Source organism: Epargyreus clarus, unplaced genomic scaffold, assembly GCF_041222505.1.
Source record: "Epargyreus clarus isolate Ecla_fem2 unplaced genomic scaffold, WU_Ecla_fem_2.2 ptg000024l, whole genome shotgun sequence".
NCBI lineage: Eukaryota > Metazoa > Arthropoda > Insecta > Lepidoptera > Hesperiidae > Epargyreus > Epargyreus clarus.
In genome coordinates this window covers 9,077,785-9,097,924 of record NW_027332231.1, presented here as the reverse complement: position 1 = coordinate 9,097,924, position 20,140 = coordinate 9,077,785, and the positions used below count along the sequence as shown (strand labels likewise).

The following is a 20,140-nucleotide window of genomic DNA, read 5'->3' as shown; positions in this document are numbered from 1 at the left end:
CTATCAGATACAGTCCATTGCCCATCTTACTTACCTACTATCATTTACCTCATCTATATTATAAAAATGGGATTTCCCTTTTCAACGTAAAGGCTCAACCAGTTCAATGACCTCAGTTTAATGGCAACAACCGGGGCTGTGCACGTAATTAAATGGCATTAACTTTTTGCAAGTAGATGGACTTTCACAAATAGATCAGTTCAAATAGTTGCGCAGTGATTTTCAACTACATATTTTTATCTTAAAAATTCTTGATTTTTGAGAGACCAGACCCAGAACAGACATCGAAGCCGGAACCCACTGCGGCCGTGACATTTATGTTACGCGAGTCGTCAATACATTCGTTCATCTGGTTCATAAACTACATTTTATTATGATTATACAAAACGCAACAGCAGTGGTTTTAGGTCATCTAGATCCGGAGGCAGGGCAAGGAGCTATATGCTCCGAGAAGAGCCTAAACATATCAATCACGTCAGGGAAGCACCGGTGCGTTCGTTATGAAATTCCGATTATATAGCCCAATGGTTTTAGAAAGTCGACCTCTCGAACAAGGGGTCCGAGGTTCAAATCCCTGGCATGCACCTCTGATTTTTCAAAATAAAGTGCGTATTAGAAATTAATTATTATTTGCTTGAAATGGTGAAGGAAAACATCGTGAGTTAACCTGCATACCAAAGAGATTTATATAAAAAAAATCTAAAAGGTATGTGAAGTCTACCAATATGCACTTGGCCAGCGATTTTATTTGATTACCCCCAGATACCAAATAAAGATCCGGAGACAGATTTTTTCTCCAGGCACTATACAATCCGTGCAAAATCCAAAACAGTTGCAATGAATAGGGATAGAACCCGAAAGTCAATGAAGTTACAATCTATACAGATAAAAAAACTCATTCGACGCAACAAACTTGAAATAGTCCATCTAGTGTGATTTAAAATCAATTTCTCTAACGGCGAGAGAAACCTACATATCATAGTGTTATTAGATGATTGTGAAATCCATTAACCCACAATTGGTCACCGCCTTCTCATTGATGAGTTAATAATAAAGATGAATAAAGGCTTTATAACACACTACGAAGTGCACAATAGCACTACCAGAACATTTGACACCTTTTGACAGATAAGATAACATATATACAATTAAAAACACGTTCAATATATTATCAATAAAATCTCTCGTGTAATACCTACCTTGGTATTTAAAACGTACAAGCGCACGCGTGCCTATCATAAACATACCTTTCAATTGAATATCAAAGCGAATAATGCAATACATTCACTCGTACAACCGACCACTGTACAGCCGGTAGTTAAAATAACCGAGAAACAGCATCGATAACGCTTAAAGTTTCGTCAGTCGCTGACATTAATTACACTGTTGGTTGGAGAAAAAATCGTTCAGTGTGGTGCGAGATCGGCTTGCAGTTGGTCGAGTCGGCTATCGAGTGAAGTACTTGTTCAATGTGTATTGTGTAAGCTCAGTGCATATTATTTTCGGGGGCGCCGTAGCGTATCAGTGTAAAACAAGCACGCCCGTTGTCAATTGTATTGTGCTATGTGCGTTGAACGGTCGCGCGCGCCTGTCACCCGTCTCCCGCGCCGCTCAAAAATGACGTTATCGTCCGTATACAGTTGACGTCCAGACAGATTTATGTTCAAAACGTTCAATATGTGTTGTGCGAGATTCACCAACTACCTATTCCATAAGCTGCGGAAGTATACGTACGGACTAGCCGGCCGGGAAAGTAAGTGACATCCCAAAACTTTCGTTGGCAATGCAATGTACACTATACAATCACATGTCTATCGCGTGATGCGTAACTAGTGCACGCTTTATTTTTAAAAGAAAAATGCAGTAATATTCTCAGGTATCGATCTATTTATATCTGAACCTTCACAGACTTCAGCAATGCGTACACAAATGCTAAATCGGTTCCTTCATAACAATATAAATGAGAGTCATAAGCGATCGAGGATTACATGAGCGAATCACCGATTATCAACAAAGTTCAACAAAGTTCATTTCACTTCGAGTATTCAAATCAACTTTCTAGAAGTTAAGAAACCACATTACGCAAAACATAAGTGTCGTTTACTCCATTACAATTTATTTACATAGTAATTTGAAGCAAACTTTGAAACATTCGAATTAATCATTGAACAGCATTGCACCTTCATGACTTAATAAAATAAATGTATATAGAACAATAGTAAATCGCAATTATTCCACATATTATGACGATAAATATATTTGTGTTGCGGTCATACTATTGTCCTCTCGTATTGTCTACTTAACTATTCTCACGGCATAAATAAACAAAACCAACAACTAAGAATTTCCAGATCATTCCATGCTTCAAAACTTTGCCAATTACAGTTAAAAGTTATAAAGAGTAATCAAGCATTATTTACCGAAGCATGTTAAATTATAATACTTCACATTAAGCGTATGAAATGACGTTTATAGAAGCCAATTACATTTGCTTATCGAAACAATAACAGTCGTTGTTTTCCTTTAAGTTGTACACCAGCTAAAACTGCAAATACAGTTAAAAGTTTACTAGTGGCAAGTGTACTCATAGTTCTACAAACACCTATCAACATAATTTTAAAATATACAACTAACTGTAAGTAAAAACATCACATACTTGACTTACATTTTGCCCTTGTATTTAAACAGTGAATAAGTCAAAACTAAATAGAATATAATTTATTCATTTGCTTACATAGTGAGTAATTCACAAACACTTAAGAATAAAATAGTCGTGTAAAGTTTTTTTATTAAACGGTCGTAGTAGACATACTACTTTTAGGATCGGCGATTTGCGTTTTAGCGATTGCATTGAACACATTAAATCGCCAAAACAAGATTCAGGTTTGGACGTCTTACTACGTTTGGTTGCAGTATCAAAAACGCAGGTTTTAGCAACTGCATTTTTTTGCTTATTGGCGCACCAAAAAGTATGATGAGTAGGATGAGAGAAGGTGTGAGTGTCATTTTATAGTTTCAACTAGCTTCGAAAAGCATCTAAATGGACAATCGCTGATGCTAAAAGTAGCACGTCTGTTTAAACCCTAATACCGTCTCTTCCTGGCATAGTTTGTATTATTTATGTTTGCACACGTGTAGGCGGTACATGATGTTATTGACATAACACAGCATTCGAAGCTTTACGTAATCTATTTCGGGAATACCCCAGTTAAGGGATTCAGTCATTCATCTTTAAACTCCGAGATGTTAATAAGTTTAAAACAATCTTATTATATTGATTAGGTATATGGTTTATAGGTACGTTTTAATTACTTGTATGCTTTAGTGTTTTGCACCATTAAAATAAAATGGTTAATTATTCCTAATTTTAATAACTTGTTTTCAAAACACTATAACATAATTAAATACTTAATTTATTTAATTTACTTTATTTATTTTTATCTATTACACATGCATTGCTAGCCATGAGGATTAGATTAGAATTTCTCATATGCTCATATGTCATACCTTTAAGAAAATAACAGAACATTCATGATCTATCTCTCCAAAGTAGATTACACTTATGCCTTATTTATAATCAATCTATCCAATGTTTTCCGTACCACAGATTAACATTTGAATTTCTGTATAGTACAAATTGTCAAATTTCGTAAGCAAATTTTCGATACATTGAATGTTACAATGGTACTGGGTACTGTTAAATTTGTAGGTAAAAAACAGAAAGATAGATTTATAATATCGAGCGGTAGTCCAATTTCAACACCTGGTATATCATCATCAAAAATCTTGTTACCCTCCGTTATCTCATTATATTTTGCATTGAGAATTTCTTCGAGTAAATTGCTTTCAAGAATACTGCTTTTCTTAGATCCATCGCCGTGCCTATAAATTAAAAGTTCATTTTCGCTCGGTAGTTTTGCCACGCACCTGCGAAATGTTGAAAGATCTGTGGTTTTCTCAAAGAATTATGACATGGAACTCTTTAAATAGATGCTAGGATTTTGAACACTGAGAAGAATAGGAACCTAGGTTCTAAATATTTAGGTGACGGGAGATTACTTTTGCATTGTTAAGTATTAAATAACGGAACTTTCTCTCCTTCAAAGATAGATAAATAGACTGTGGAGGGTTATGTTTTTCGAGAGTATATACAATATACATACTAGTACATACATACGTAACCCTCATTCCTTACCAATTCCTACTGCTCAAACGGCGAGACTGATTTTAACATAAATGAGATGTCGTTGGATTCGTCTTAATTATAATAGTGACGTAGAATATTTTTAAGCAATCAGGTTTTGGTTTATATGACAATTATGTTTTTAGCCCATATTTATAAGGTTCTGGGGTAAAAGCAACTAACATACATAAAGGTACAGGCCGAGACGCACGGAATCTCGATTTATGCAAATGCCCATCTTATCTATGGACACATTAAGAAATGCTCTTTGTTGTACAAAGTAGCACCTAATTAACTAGTTAATTGCAAGACAATGTGCTTAATGTCTTGGCGTTAGTGCTTCATCATTAACATACATACATTGATTATGTTCTCTCACAAAGACGCTGAGCAAATGATAAATATAATTATGCTTTTTGTCTCGTAGAGATATAAATATTTATTATAATACCTACATGAATAATGCAAAGATGACGACACAACTCTTGAAACAAAATAAACAGTTTATGAAATATTTCATTTATTTGATTTATTCGTATAAATATTTATCAACTATCTACATTTCGATTCACTTATATATGTGTGTGTATGTGTATGTGTGAGTAAGTCGTGTAAAAATGAAAACCAAATTACAGCACCTCCTTTTTTTTGAAGTCTTTTATAAATGTAAAGAGATTTTTAATAGACGTTAAAACTCAATTGTTTCGTCGATTTATTTAGAACTTAGCCTTTAGAAATTGCCGGCAATACTCTATTTTACAGAAATTGGTCGTAGCAGTAATAATTGCTCCGAAAATTCGTCGGAATCCCCAACAATTGAGGGATAAAGTGGCCATAGTGGCGGTATGAATGCAGCTGAAGTTTGTGGAACGTTTCACAATGCCTCTATTTATAGGGTTGCCTGACATCCGGATTCCATCTGTTATCTATTTTTATGTCAACGTCCTATTTCTATCTCATCTAAACAGTGTGAAATAAATAGTTTAGAAACTTAAGAAAGGACGCATAGTTTTTACGAGTGAAATACAAATTTTATAATTCCATCCTATCAATTAAATGTTCTGAATTAATATAAATATTTCAAATACTTGAAACCGTCCAAGGGCAAAATACCGCTGATTTAAAAATTCGGTATACAAATGAATTAATATTCATTTTACATTAATACTTATTATATAATTTTGCTAGCTAACATAATCATCCAAATAAGGGTTTTAATTGTTAATGTATTGTTAAAATGCGTCAAGAATCAAACCGACTCTCGGGTATTGAACCAATAATAATTATAACGGATATATTATTTGAAATAATGTATTTGAATACAAGTAATCCTACAACTTTAGGGTCTTTTTCTTGTCACGCACACTTCTGTCTGCATGCGTGTCTCATTCGCATGCGTGAATCAACTCACATCAATCTCGCCGCTTCCCAGTACTTATGGTAGTGCGAGAGTATTCGCAGGGACCAAATTCTCACGTGGGCACAAACCTGCGTGACAAGAAAACGGTCCGTTTGTCATTTTTTGCGCCAGCCCTGGCTATTGGCAGAATTGTTATGCTGAGCTGAGTTTATATTCGGTATTGTTATCGGAGCATAAGCTTGATGTCGACGCAATTGAAATATAAAAGCGAACGGATTTATACGAGCGTCGCCTCGCGAATATTAAAGGATTGAGATGAACCGCACATCTTGTAATATCATATCATATTTCATATTTAGATGAAAAGTAATTCTAAACGCAGTTTTTTAGACGTTTAAAGACGTTCGATAATATAATAATAGCATTTTAGATCATAAGTATTTTTATTATGAGTTTTATTCATGGATAGATAAATTAATAAAAATTAGTAATAAGTAGGTAGTAGATTTTCATGCACATGAAATACGGAAACACTAACGAAAATAGTCTCTTCCTGTTTGTCAGGATATATTCATAAACAATATTGCTTAAAACTTATTTTAACCGAAATATAATAATAACAATTGAATTATAATTTCAATAGACCCCAGATTTCCTTTTACATAACAATAATGAAAACCTGACCTTGGTCATTTTATTTCTAAATTAAAACCAAACACTTAAATAGTTCACTAAGTATTGTACGCAGTTACAATAAAGTTTTTTTAGTTAGCAGTCTATATTCAATTGAGTTTAAAGCTAGTTATTTTTGTTACAACTATTTTTCTTTCATTCAAGGACATGTTTTCTTTAAAAAATACTTTCTTTAAGTAAACATAAATATTAATAATGATATTGCACTACCGTGCCCCAATTTTATTGGAATAAAGACCACATCGTCCACATCAAAAAAAAATGAATAACTAAAATACCAACTCAAGATGAATAACATATATTCGAGAAGAGACTAAATTTACCTAACCTATGTAAAGCACTAAATTTACCAACAAAAGATACATTAATATGTAGGTAACAAAATAGTACCTACCTACTAAATGAACGGTCATTGAACTATTCACAAATAGAACAATAAATGAACCCATACGCAGTTAGAATACTACTTCTCTCGATCTGGAAAACCATTTCCATTCCAGTGCCGTTCTGGAATGCAGCACCATTAGGTATGTTTCCCAGTGGGAAATCAGCATCTGATCTGTACAGAGCCAGCATAATATGTGCGAATCCATACGAACATAGGTATTGTAAAGAATTTTTAACATTTACCTAGTATTTGCTCGACTAGGATTAGGTTCGACTGCAGCAGCAGTACTAGTACGCCAATTTTTCACATCAAAATGTCTAGTGGGCACCCGTAAATATGAATAAATGAAATTGACGGTTTTTGAAAGAATCTTAAAATAATAAAGAAGAGTAAATAATAATTAAATATGGAATTAAATACACAAAAAATTGTTTACAAAGAAATACAGTAGTAACACACCTTGATGCTACGAAGTATAAAGTGCGTGCTTACGCACACATAAGAGGTCGCATGACGGCATAAGAAAGCGTCATGCCGTGTACCGTCACGGCATACCTACGAGTAGTTTTACCCATTACCCCGGCCAATAAAATATTTACATTAATACATTTTTTGTTTGTAACAACTTTTGCAATCCAAATCTTAAAGACACCATTTTCCTCCTATTTTTATTAAAACTGGATTAACGTGAGGGCCAACGATTGCACCATCGAAACAGCTAAAAGGAAGTAAACCAATCAATTAAAACTCTCCATAAACTCGTGTTTAACGATTAAATCAACGACATTACAATTTCTATAGTCAATTGAACAAATAAGTCGTGCCGACCTTGACACGTCGGCCAAACATTATCCTTTTGTCTCAATTGCTCCGTAATTGCCGGGGACGTCTTCAATTCTATTCTGAGATACAATTTGCACTTACCGTTCGCTTAAATTGCACCTTAACTGGCCACGGGGGGTATCTCGGATATCTTGCTACGTGGAATACACGCGAAGACGGATCAGAAAAAATTTAAAGTGACATTAGTTTTTTTAGGTGTAGCAGACGAGCATGCAGTCCACCTGATCGTAAGCTACTGACGCCCATGGACATTCGCAATCAATTCCAGTTAAGATAAGATTCCTACCGGATGTCAACCACATATGCGCCGATACCCCTGAATACTAAGCTGGAACGCCTTGGAATAGTATTTCTCCCTAACGACACGCCTCAAACCAAAAAACAGCACAGCTTAACACTGCCTTAAATACCTTAACATGTGCCTTAACCTAAAATTTTCCAACAGACTTCAAATAGGATATTTAAAACCAATCAATCGATGGTATGAGAGGTAGTCGGCTCCACGATTATTGGTATACACGCTGATTGGCTCGAATTGCACTTTTATTAACTCGGACAAGCGCGTCATGTTATAAGAATTAATTAACATAAGACCTAAATATTGAAATAAACTTATGTTAATTAAAAATGTTAAAATTTTAAGTATTGCTTCAGGAAAAGTTTTTTTTTTGTTCAAAACGATTAATGAATCCTTAGTATAATAAACGAAGGCGAAAGTGACCGCAAACTTGATAAGTTTAAATATAAAAATGACTCCATATGAATAAATCGGTCCACTTATTTTTTCCTTATTTCTTTACCTGTTCGCGCTGTTCTGATTTAAAAGGTATGTTAAATAGACCTGCTCACCATTTAAAATATCTGATAACACTATTGTGTTTCAACCTATAATAGGTTTAATATCTCTTCAGCTTATTTATAGCATATGCTTCTTAAACTCTTTAAATTGATACCCAATACGGCAACTTTCATTTTTTTTATAATGATGAGCACATTACTAGGTATAAAAAAGAGAAAAACATACATACATACATTTTTATTTCGAGGGAGATACCTTCAAAAGGTGCCGTGGGAGCGATACAGGGTTAGTGGGATTTTTGTCGACCACACATACCGACGTCCTTTCCGGGGTCGCTGGCCGGGCGGTTCGAGCTCCCACTCTTGCTACACGCGACCAGCCCCTTTTAGTCGCCTCTTACGAGAGGCTAGGGATACCGTAGCCCTATTCTGCTCCCATAACTACAGAGACATACATACCTGTCAAAATCATAACCCTCTTTTTGGCTTCGCCGTAGTCGTGTAAAACTTAAGTAACCACTAATTCCTTTTCTGTGGTCAGACCTTCCACCTAAGCTGATGTTTCGTGCTATTTCTATTACATATTCAAAGTTTTATTACAATACCTCTTTGGCCAACATTAACAATATGAATGGGTGTAATATATCATTACCGTTTAAGCAGTTAGGCCAGTAAACATGGCAATAAAACGAAGTGGGTAGCTTCTGCCACTCTTAATCAGTGCACTAAATTCGCTAACTATATTGCGTTTTGTATTTGCATTGTTATGACTACAGAGATTGGAATTCTCTATAATATATGTATGTAGATAGTTAACATTCTGGAGACAACTACGATGGTCCCTAAGGTATACCGACGCTTGTTTGTAACCTTTTTGTCGCGTTCACGCAACTATACTCCTTATGTAATAAAGACAGAAAACGAGCTTGTAAAATAATGTTGTAATCTAATTTAATGTTCTTCCATCCATCCATCAGCCTTTGAAGGTCCACTGCTGGATAGAATCCATAGACTTTCCCTAATTGACGCTATTCCAACCGGTCCCGTGCCCTTTGTATCCAACAGTTTCCCGTTGTCTTCTTTAAGTCGGTCCACCTGGTCTGATTTAATATGGTTGCTACCATCAAGTGATATTTGTAAACAATCCTAAATATAATAGAAATCTTATCTGAGGTCAATCTCAGACATATTCCTATCCCATAAATAACTTGGAACGCCTCATATTCATGTTTTGCTGTTTGAAAGATTTGGGTGATGGAGACATTTTTATTAGATGGTTCAAGTTTCTGTGATGACTTCAGGGCCTAACCAAATTCCTATTTTGTAAGAGATAACGGACTTCATAAGATATCTTATTTATAGATTCGTTACTAAGACTCACGGCCTATGACCTCTTAACGTCAAATGGGTTGTCTATCTCCATTAAACAATGAACCCACTCTTTGCTAGCGTTGTGGACTATGATCTAAGCCCTTACACTGAAAGGAAACCACTCCAGTAGGACAGTAATTAGTTAATGACGATGATAATCATAATAAGTTTATTCCTCATTCATGTAATTAAAAATCACGACTCAGACAAACGGTATTTTCTTATCTATGCAAATAATACCGCTAAAATGTTATGAATGCCTTTCGTACGTAAAATTTAATATTGCTAAAGCTACAGCGTCTCCGTTAGAGGGTCGTAATTCCAAAATATAAATCAGGGAAGGCAATGAATATGAGAACCTGGCTACATTTGTAACGTCGTCGTCACCAACCCATTACTATCCCACTGGTGGGCACGAGTCTCCTTGGGCCCGGCCATACAGGGACGGGCCATAGTCCACCGTGCAAGCCAAGTGCGTGTATTGGACTACGCATAACTTTGAGTACTTGATTTTTTTTATATCTTTTTGGTACGCAAGTTTCCTTGCGATGTTTTCCTTCACTGTTAAATCAAGTGATAATTAATTTTTAATACGCAAACAACTTTGAAAAATCAGAGATGCCTGGGATTCGAACCTCGGACCGCTCGATTGATCTGCCGAATTTCAACCACTAGGCTATCACTGCTACATTTCTAACGTGCTAATTTACAAATCAACAAAGTTTGCTTCAAACAAGCATGTCAGTAACATATGAAGTCATATAAACAATTCAGTTGCATTATCTTTGTGCGTATAGTGAAGTTGTGTTCGATTATAATATACTATTCTCTTTCATTTATTATCTTAAATCAGGTATCTTATATTAATTTATTGTGTATCACCATCAAATCATGTCATCCAACAGAAATCATCCAACATTAAATCATGTCAAATGACTAAAATTTGTTCATGATGAAAAATCCTTGTTGGTTTAAAAAATCGGAGCATCTTTCATATCATCGTAATTAATATAGGAAAAAAAAATATGTAAATCTTTTTAATTCAAGCTCGTTTTGAACGTCAACGAATGTATAATCGCTTCGGGAGGTATTTCGCCATAACTGTGCAAAATTTCCATCTTAAAAAAAAAATTTAAACAATGATGTATCGAGTAACGTATAATTAATTATATTTATTGTTGAGTTGGAGGTACTTCACAGCATATGAATGTATCAATGTTTATAACGTCAATCCAATATACGAAATTGAATACCACAAACTAGCAAAATACTCACAATTTGTGTTTTCCAGCCAAAAATAAGCCAAAACTGTTTTAGTCAATTAACATAGTCATTTGGATAACGCTTAGTCAAGTTAAGTGTAAGAAACCCAGTACCTGTGTCTGTGTGCTATACTGATGCAAGTCAGTTTTGTGTTTGTGTTTGTGTTCTATGTTGTGTATGATGTGTCCAGAGGACTGCATGGGTCACCTCATGGATTCTAACAATAGCCTATAATTGTACACTAATCATACCAGCTTCATTCAGAGGAAACGCTTACAGATATCCTCCAAAAATGCCGAAGGGTAAGTGCTTGTAAATGTACAGTTAACGGGAAAAATAGCTATATTATTTTTTGGGACATGGGAAAATATTGTGATTTTTTCTGTGTGATGTAATTATCGGAATTATGTTACAATATATATAGCTGTTTTCCTTATGTGAATTATGTGTTTGATAATCTTATATGCTTGGGTTTTTTAACACGTTGATCGCATCTGTTATGAGATTTAAAATACGTTACAAGTCTTCGCGTAAATGTAAAAAAAAATGTGAAGTGACGTATTAGTTATTAAACATAAAAGTGCAGATGAACTGCATTCCTCAGGAGTATTGGACGCTCTGTGGCCGACTGCGCTATGAATCTTATCTTATCTGGGGTTGATTACAGATGTCCATGTGCGACAGTAGTCACATACCATCAGGCATACTCGTCTGCTACTCCTCTATTACAAAAACTATTTTATTTATTTTTCATTTATTAATTTAGACATACAAACAGCATGGTATAGACACAGTACAAATGTATAGATAACATTTTCAACTTAAATACAATGGTAATAATGTAGGGTACATTATACATGCCAATTATAAGTATGTACAGCATTCTCGTAATTAGTCAAAGACAATTGTTTGTTGTAAAAAAAAAGACTAATATAATAGGATGTTAGAAATATTCGCTAAAATTTAGGCCTATAAATGACAAAATTTTATAATATATTCAATTGGCGTAACTATAAAATAGTATGATTATATTTTTAACTACTTTTGGAAAATGTTTTATATAAAAAAACAGCTGACGTCATGTAAGAAATACAATGTAGACGATCGTTACGTATTAAAACTTGTCAATTTAATTATTCTTTGTGGATACAATTTATTTCAACTTATCACATTAATATATAAGTCAGGCTATTCAAACATTTAAGGATACACAAGTCAAATATACAAATATGAATGGAAAAATGGAATTTTAAACCTTCAGTCACATTACCTATTGTTATTCGAAAAACGTTGTTAAGAAGTAAAAGGCGATTATCGGCAATTTAACACGGTTGCCGATCTACTAACTGATAAGAAGGAAATAGTACTTCAAAACATATTTTACCGGTAAGAACTACTCTATGGTAGAATAAACTAGCCTTTTTAATTAAAATGAGAAGCAGAATTTACTTGTTTTATGAAATTATGACTGTACAACATGCGTCTCGATCTTGTGACGTCATTGCATACAAATTATATCGACCGCTTCAATATTAATTGAAAGAACATAAGTCCTAAATATTTACGTATTTTACAAAATATCAACATTGCTATGACGCCATATTTACTTAAATGTCAATCGCCTTGGAATTAGTCAATAGAAACAACGATAAAATAATTCATTTATTCTCAATACTTTCGCTGGATGTAATTTAAATTTCTCTCCAATACGGCTTAACGAATTTAGCTCGACACCGTAACATCTGACTGGATAAAATTGCTAAAGAGATTGTGAGAGCGCATAATGATCGCACAGATGTTATTTAATTAAACAGCTAATTGATTTTGCAGTCCCAGTGACATCATTATGAAACGATCGCAGCTTCGAGCCGTATCGGAAATGATATGTCAGATTAAGATTAAGAGCAGTAATTGTATTGATATGTACTTGACAGGCGAAATTTCTATCCATCAGAAGGTAATTGGCTATTTAGAAGTGTCGTATGACAGGAAATTGTACTGCCGATTTAATCTGCTCTGAAGAATAGAACTACTGGTAGTTGACAGCAGCTGAAAACGAAATGCTAACGATAGCAACGACGATCAACGAACATTTGAACATCCAATCCATAGGTGAAAGTGACGGAAATCCATCGGTAGATGGTGATTTTCCTATTCAGTTTCATAAGAGAGGTGTTTTGGCCGCTATTTGGATTCCAATATTTTCCTGCCTTATTACGTAAATCATGCCGAAGAGTCCTTCACACCTGCGTCTGCGACGTGATAGTCACGTCATCAGCGTCACTTGGAAGCGAAGGGAGCTCCACAACCGCAGAGTCAATGATGAGACGAAATTACTGGAAGCAACGATTTAGCTATTAGCAGTACTTGTGTACGGTCGGTTGATTGGTGGTCTCGAGTTACTGGTTGACGCCACTTGAATCAATGAAGTGCCATTGGCTCATTCAGGCTCATTGTTTAATCGTCTGTTTTACCAGCTGTAATGGACATACTCGAGATGTTATGCATGCGACTTATTATGACACTGAGTACATATGATAGTGTGGTTGATCGCTTATTTATATAAATTTGCTGTATGACTCAAGATACGAGTAGTTAATGAGTTCGGAAAAAAATATTCGATGCGAAAATCATTCGTCACACCAAAAAATTACAAAGTGGAAATTTTCAGCTTAATTTCACAGTGATGCATACAATTTTGGCCGAACGGTTTTATTGAAAAATGGCTCATATGACGCACAATTGCACAGTGATTAAATTAATTCATAAAATCCAGTACAATTCGACTAACGAAAAAATTAAAATTAAAAAAAAATGTCAATATCGATATTGCGACAATCCGAATTGAGACACAAAAAGAATGCGACCATTTTTCAACCTGCGAGTAGGTATAACCGCGAAACAATGACGGATTATAGATTTAAGCTGCAGGTATTGAGCGGGGGCATAAACAGGAAATATTTTATATTGAACTGTGCAAGCGTGCATTGGAAAGAACAATACGGTTGCCTTGATTGCCGCGCCTCGGGCATTGCCTATTGAGATTGCTCAATACGCCACATCTCTATTGATTTCGGTACGAGCGGACACACTGACCCCGCGTTGATACAAGTATTGTGACGTCATTGCACCTATATTATTAGGGACATTGTGGTGATATTGGATGTTTGGCCTGGAGGTTGGTAGAGAATACTTGTAACATTGGGCCTTATGAAAAGACGTGTTTAGGTAACTATGGACCAGAGCATATTCTATCGCTGCTTACTACTTTGCTGACATTGACGAATATAAAGGGGGCAAAGGGATCCGGATGTCACCTCCCTTACTTAGGTTAAGAGAATAAAAATATTTGCGCAAGATTAAGATTTTTACTATTTGTATAAGGTACAAGATATGTAACTTCGTCTGCAGACGGCGCAAATCCGCTACCCTACTGTTTTAGAACCACCCTTATCATAACAATGCCCAGACTTAAGCTTTAACTCGCCGTATCATTAGATACGCAAAACTATCAACGAAGGCGATTTGAAAATTGAATTCCAAATTTAACTTTTATTTACCTTGACTGAGCTACACTCATTTAGCGCGTCGCGCAATCACTGTTTCATTTATGACTAAAATGCACAGCGCGAAATTAACTGAACTGTTTAACAGCGCTTAAACAGGGCCGGATTTGGACGTGTGGGACAATAAAGGACTGAGGCCCTAGGAAACAAAAGAAAACGCCTAATTATTTGCTGAATTAAATATTTTTGTCAAGAAATAAAATTATTTCAACACTGTTTAGAAAAAACTTATAAGTTGCGAAACCGTCGAAATTTTGATATTTGTTTTCTCTATTGTGGGGGCCCTTGTTATGGAGGATAGGGTTAGTATCATTTTTTTCGAGTTGCTGGTTATTCTAGCGGTCTTTCCAGCTTCACTGGGTTTAGATGGCGAGCCTAAAGCTCAGCCGGAACAAGCAGACTATGACCTGGAGGGGGCGATAGTTTTAGTCACCGTTGCCGATTTCTCAGACCTTCCTTCTTCACTAGCGGGAAGGAAAATAGCGGACCTAGCTGCTACCGGAGTCCTACCCATCCACCTCTTATTAAACAGTGAGGAGAAAGAAGCCTTGCTAGCCTTGTTTTAAATCCGGCCCTGCCGCAAACAAATAGCGGCGCGTCGCTTTTGTAAACTAATCTGCAGTTAGATCTAATAGTTGTCATTTTTGCTCACCGTTTCCTCGTTTCTGAGGACATTGCCGACGTGGAATAAAAACCAACGAGACAATTGCAGTGCATTCGAAATAGATTTGCCTGGTGCAATTATGTATTTTAAAAAAATATGTCGCCATTTTGTAGATTATCTTTAAATACTACGCGTATTAACGCGCGAATTCCTAAATAAATCTGGATTAATTTACTTTTACCTCTTTCCAAAATAATGCCACTCTCTTAATTCTCAACCTCTTATTGCCTTACGTCCTATAAAAAATTGTTACATCAAATTAATTTGATATAAAATGAAATTTAAAAAAATATGGTTTGCAGTTTTGCGATTTTAAAACACAAATATTTCTTATTATATTATTTATATTTACTTCAAATAATCAGCTTAATTCTACGTTCTAACATTGTTTAATTGTTTATAATATCAAACAATTGAATAACAATAATTTATTTATTAACAAAAAATAATTGAATAACAATAGACCGATCGATCGACATTATCGGCCGACAAACCAACCTATTTTACAAAAAAATGGGTTTACGAGTGTAGCACTATTTTAAGCGCATTCTCACATATTCTTTTTATTTCAGGCGACGCCGATATGTCGCTGAAGCAGGGCAGCGGCACCGGCAAGGTCCACTTCGGTGGTCTGGACGATGTTTCCCTGTACGGCACGCCAGTGGAGCCCGCACCCCCAGCCCCCGACGCCAAGCAGGGATTCCTCCGCAACCAATTGCAAGCACTCTTCCAGCCCACCGACAACAAACTAGCCATGAAACTCTTCGGCTCCAAGAAGGCTCTCATGAAGGAGCGCATCAGGCAGAAGGCGGCCGGACACTGGGTCATACATCCATGTAGTAGTTTCAGGTAAGTCTCTTTTATTAAAAAACCTTCATATTGATCCCCGATATTAATGAGCACGGAGTGCATTACCAAATTTTGGCAATGCACGGAGACCTACAATTGTATTTGCTACACGAAAGATTTCAGCGTGTTTTTACTCCTATCATAAGTGCCCTATTGTCTGTTTATATAGACACATTGAAATATAGAATAGGAAACAATAATAAGTATATATAGAAATCAGAGTTCGTATTTGATCTCTTGTTATATATTTTCAACTGATCAACGCCGACTACACTTTCGTAATCAGATTAACATTAACTTTAATCTTCCAAAACGATTAAAATTTAAATTTTCGAAGCTACGATACATACATTTATTTAAAAAGTCTTTATACCTACTCTCTCGAAGTATTGAAAGCATATTTCTACACTTGTATTGGCATCGTAACGACCATTTTCCTGCCGCAGAGGCTTACGCGCGTGTGTCACGTGTAGGACACGCGTGCGGCCATATGCCTTTGCATTACAGGAAAAAGAACGAACATAAATCAAAGACATAGAAATAACTACTCGTATTTAGTTTAATACGCTATAAAGTTAATGTAAAATCTGATTCGCAACAATCTGCTACCAATATGTGCAATGGTATATATGCACCACGCAGTGAACCATGCAGTGCACCACTCTTCCTCCCACATAGGATACGTCCACATTCTTTTTTTTATTATTATATAGGAGTAGCAGACGAGCATGCAGTCCACCTGATGGTAAGTGGCTACTGCCGCCCATGGACATCTGTAATCAACCCCACATCTTCTTACCTGAGGTCGGCCACAGATTCGCCGCTACCCCTGAGGACTAAGCTGGAACGCCTCGGAAAAGTATGTCTCCCTTACCACACCCTTCAAAACGGAACACAGCAGCGCCTAACACTCCTGTTATTAGGCAGAAATAGGTGTGGTGGTGTTGCCACCGGAGTCGATCTACAAAGGTTTCTGCCACTGTCGAACCTTCACCTTTTGAATAACTTTTTATAATTAACCTTCATTCTAAGAGTAATTTAAAAAAATATATACTAATATCTATGTGGAAGTCGCGAAAAACGCCCACACTCAAAACAAATTTATTCATCGTTAAAATATTTGCCCAACCGGAAATCGAACCCGGAACCGTTTACGCAGCAATAGACAGGCATAGTGTACATAGAAACAGGCCATTTTCCTTATTTCATTGTTCCTTCCGTCTTTTGTCATTTGATTTATTTTGACAGCAAACAACAGACGATATCAATGTCCTCTTAACACGAGATTCTCGTAGCTAAGAATCGTTATTTACTCGCACACAAATGATATAAAATCTATATTTATAATTTAACATCTCCTATGAAAAACATCAGTTTAATATGTCTACAATAGTTTCTATTTGATGCCTTTTGCAATAATTGTGCTTGTAAGAATTATTCATTTTAATTTTAGAAAATAACGTATCTTATTATTCTCAGTCCTCAGGGGTAGCAAACTATTCGTGGCCGATCTCAGGTAGGTATCCAATCCTATATGGGGTTGATTACAGATGTCCATGCAACAGGGGCCCTTTACCATCATACCAAACATTTTTGGTTACATAAAAAAATATATACTTACTTATAAGTTACTACTTACTACTATTTTCGCATAAATAAAATATCTCCCAGGTACTCTGAGCGAAAATTCATTACTACATAAAGCAAAATCTTCATAAATTATGCTTAAGATTTTGAGTAACCTAAATTTTGGAAATTTTGGATGCAGCCAGGGAGTATTAAAACTAGAACATAAATCTGACAGGTTACATGACTTACCTGACCTTTTGTGTGTAAAATTAGACTTTAGAGGAGGCTTATTAGGAATTAAAAAGATTGAATAATATTCACCGTCTGTTTTGTCTCGTAATTCTAAAACCTTTAAGAAACTTCCTGATAATAATTATACATACGATAGATACAAGTCGTGTGATTTAAATAAAAGATGATTCAAATAGATGTATCAATTCAATAAACGATAACATAATATTTCGACTCTAATTTCTAGAATCACTGACTATTAAATGAAACGCGTTTTAAAAATAAATGTCACTTTCTTTAACCAATAAAGAAACATCGTGAAGATTACGTTCAATACACACGTAAAGTAATAGGATATATACTCATACGCGTCTGAAGATGTATTGTAATATTTTCAAAGATATGAAGTATACCAACCCCCACAGAGACTGATTTCCACTCTTCTCATTTTAAAATATCAGAAGGGTACCAGAAGAATGACAGTTATAGGACCAATGACAGGAAGAATGACAGATATAGGACTGGCCCTTCCATAGCAAGCTCAAGGATTGCGTGTCGTGATAAAAAGATTGACAACTCGACACGATTACAGCGGTCGGTCACCTCTCGCATGATTTACTGTACTTACAGTCCGAGCACTTAGATTTACATAAACTATTTTTATGACAAGCTTTTATTCAACTTGCTTTGTTAGTTTGCATGTATGGGTAAATCAAATATTGCAATTGACGACCTACGAGTACGTGGCGGAGCGGTCACCATACCGGTCGGACGCGCAGAGGGTCCCGGGTTCGATTCCCAGCTAGACAGATCTGAAAGATGAATTTAGGTTTCTGTTTCTGGGTCTCGTATTTGTCTCTGTATGTCCGTAGCACCCACGATACAGGGAATCCTAGTGTGAGGCTGTGAGTGTAGAGAGCGTTTTAATTGGATTTTAAACCAGTTAACCCCAATCGATTGAACTTTTTTTTCATTCACGTTTGGTTTGGCTGACAACGCATAATTAATTTGTGAAGTTAGTTTTCTAAATCCGATATGGCGAACGTCGCACGACGGCGGACCAATTTTGGTTTAATGCATCCCCACAATATTCATATCAAATTATAGGAATATATTCATATTTTCTGAAAAAAAAATACGAAAATAATAAGCTGATTTCGCTTTTTAAAAACTTTTTTAGTATAATTTAATTACATAGGTAATTCATTTTGCCAAAAATACTTACTTGATTAAAGGATTATTTTCGAGTCATTCGCTTAAGACGAGAATAAGCCAATGTTGTCACATTTCTATTTCTATGCTAATGTATAAGTTTAAGTTATATAATGTATAGGATTATATAATTAATTACTCATTCAAGTAGTGCAACTCGTTTATTTAAATGCATTATGCATGTCCAACACGCAGAGATCGCGTGCTATTTAAATATTGATTCAAGTAAATGACTTAAAATATAATATAACCGATCATAGCTATAAACTATTACCTACGACTACTACTTGATAATATTAATTGGAATCATAGATTAGTAAAGATTACTCACTCCTAACAAGAAAACGTAACAAGTTTTGACAATTAAAATAATTACGTAAAAAAGTTTTGCCAAGTCTCCGTGCTAAAATGTCCCTAAAATATTTGAAATAATTATTTATTTATTATGTAAATTACGCAGTATTAGTTATTTATTCGTAAATTTCTCTAAAAATGTTTTTACTTGTCAAGAAGATTGGAATATATTAATTTTACTTTGACCTTTTGGACGGTGATTAAATTTGTATGGTTCGACCTAGGAGGTACTAACGACCACCTATTTCTAACCTGAAGTATATGAGGTGACCATCTGAGTCCTCAGGAATGGTAAAGTAACTGTGATTAGCTTCAGATAGAACCCCTTTTATATATGGAATTTGTCACAATTGTCCATAGGTGGCATTGTATTAGCATCACATCCTTCATCACATTGAAGGTGGTAGAACCCTTTGTTGTTCGACTCCGGCGGCACCGACACACCTATTTCTGCCTAATTAGTAGTTTCAGTGTTTAGCGCTGCTGTGTTCCGTTTTGAAGGGTGTGGTAAAAGAGACATACTTTTTCGAGGCTTTCAGGCTTAGTCCTCAGGGGTAGCGACGCATCTGTGGCCAACCTCAGGTAGGAAACTAATCTTATCCGGGGTTGATTACACATGTCCATGGGCGGCAGTAACACACACCATTAGGTAGACTGGCATTACCCCTACTACCATATTGTAAAAATAAAAATTCGTTCCTTTTTTCAACGGCTAGATCTTATATATAAAATTCTTGTGTTACAATGTTAGGTACCGTACTTCTACGAGACGGCTTTACCGATTTTAACCAAATTT

The 20,140-nt window shown here is 35.5% G+C and overlaps 1 protein-coding gene across 8 annotated transcripts in view; it reads left to right on the top strand.

Moving 5' to 3' along the window:
• Positions 1-20,140, top strand: part of Ih (hyperpolarization activated cyclic nucleotide gated potassium channel Ih) — a 383,966-nt gene that overhangs the window by 289,774 nt on the left and 74,052 nt on the right. For 6 of the 8 annotated variants that reach the window (XM_073086748.1, XM_073086746.1, XM_073086747.1 and 3 more), the window contains one exon: positions 15,702-15,978. In XM_073086748.1, the coding sequence (XP_072942849.1) occupies positions 15,702-15,978 (277 nt within the window). Of the gene's footprint in view, positions 1-1,359; positions 1,754-10,927; positions 11,202-15,701; positions 15,979-20,140 lie in introns of those variants that run through there. The other 2 variants (XM_073086751.1, XM_073086750.1) reach the window with 2 other exon arrangements.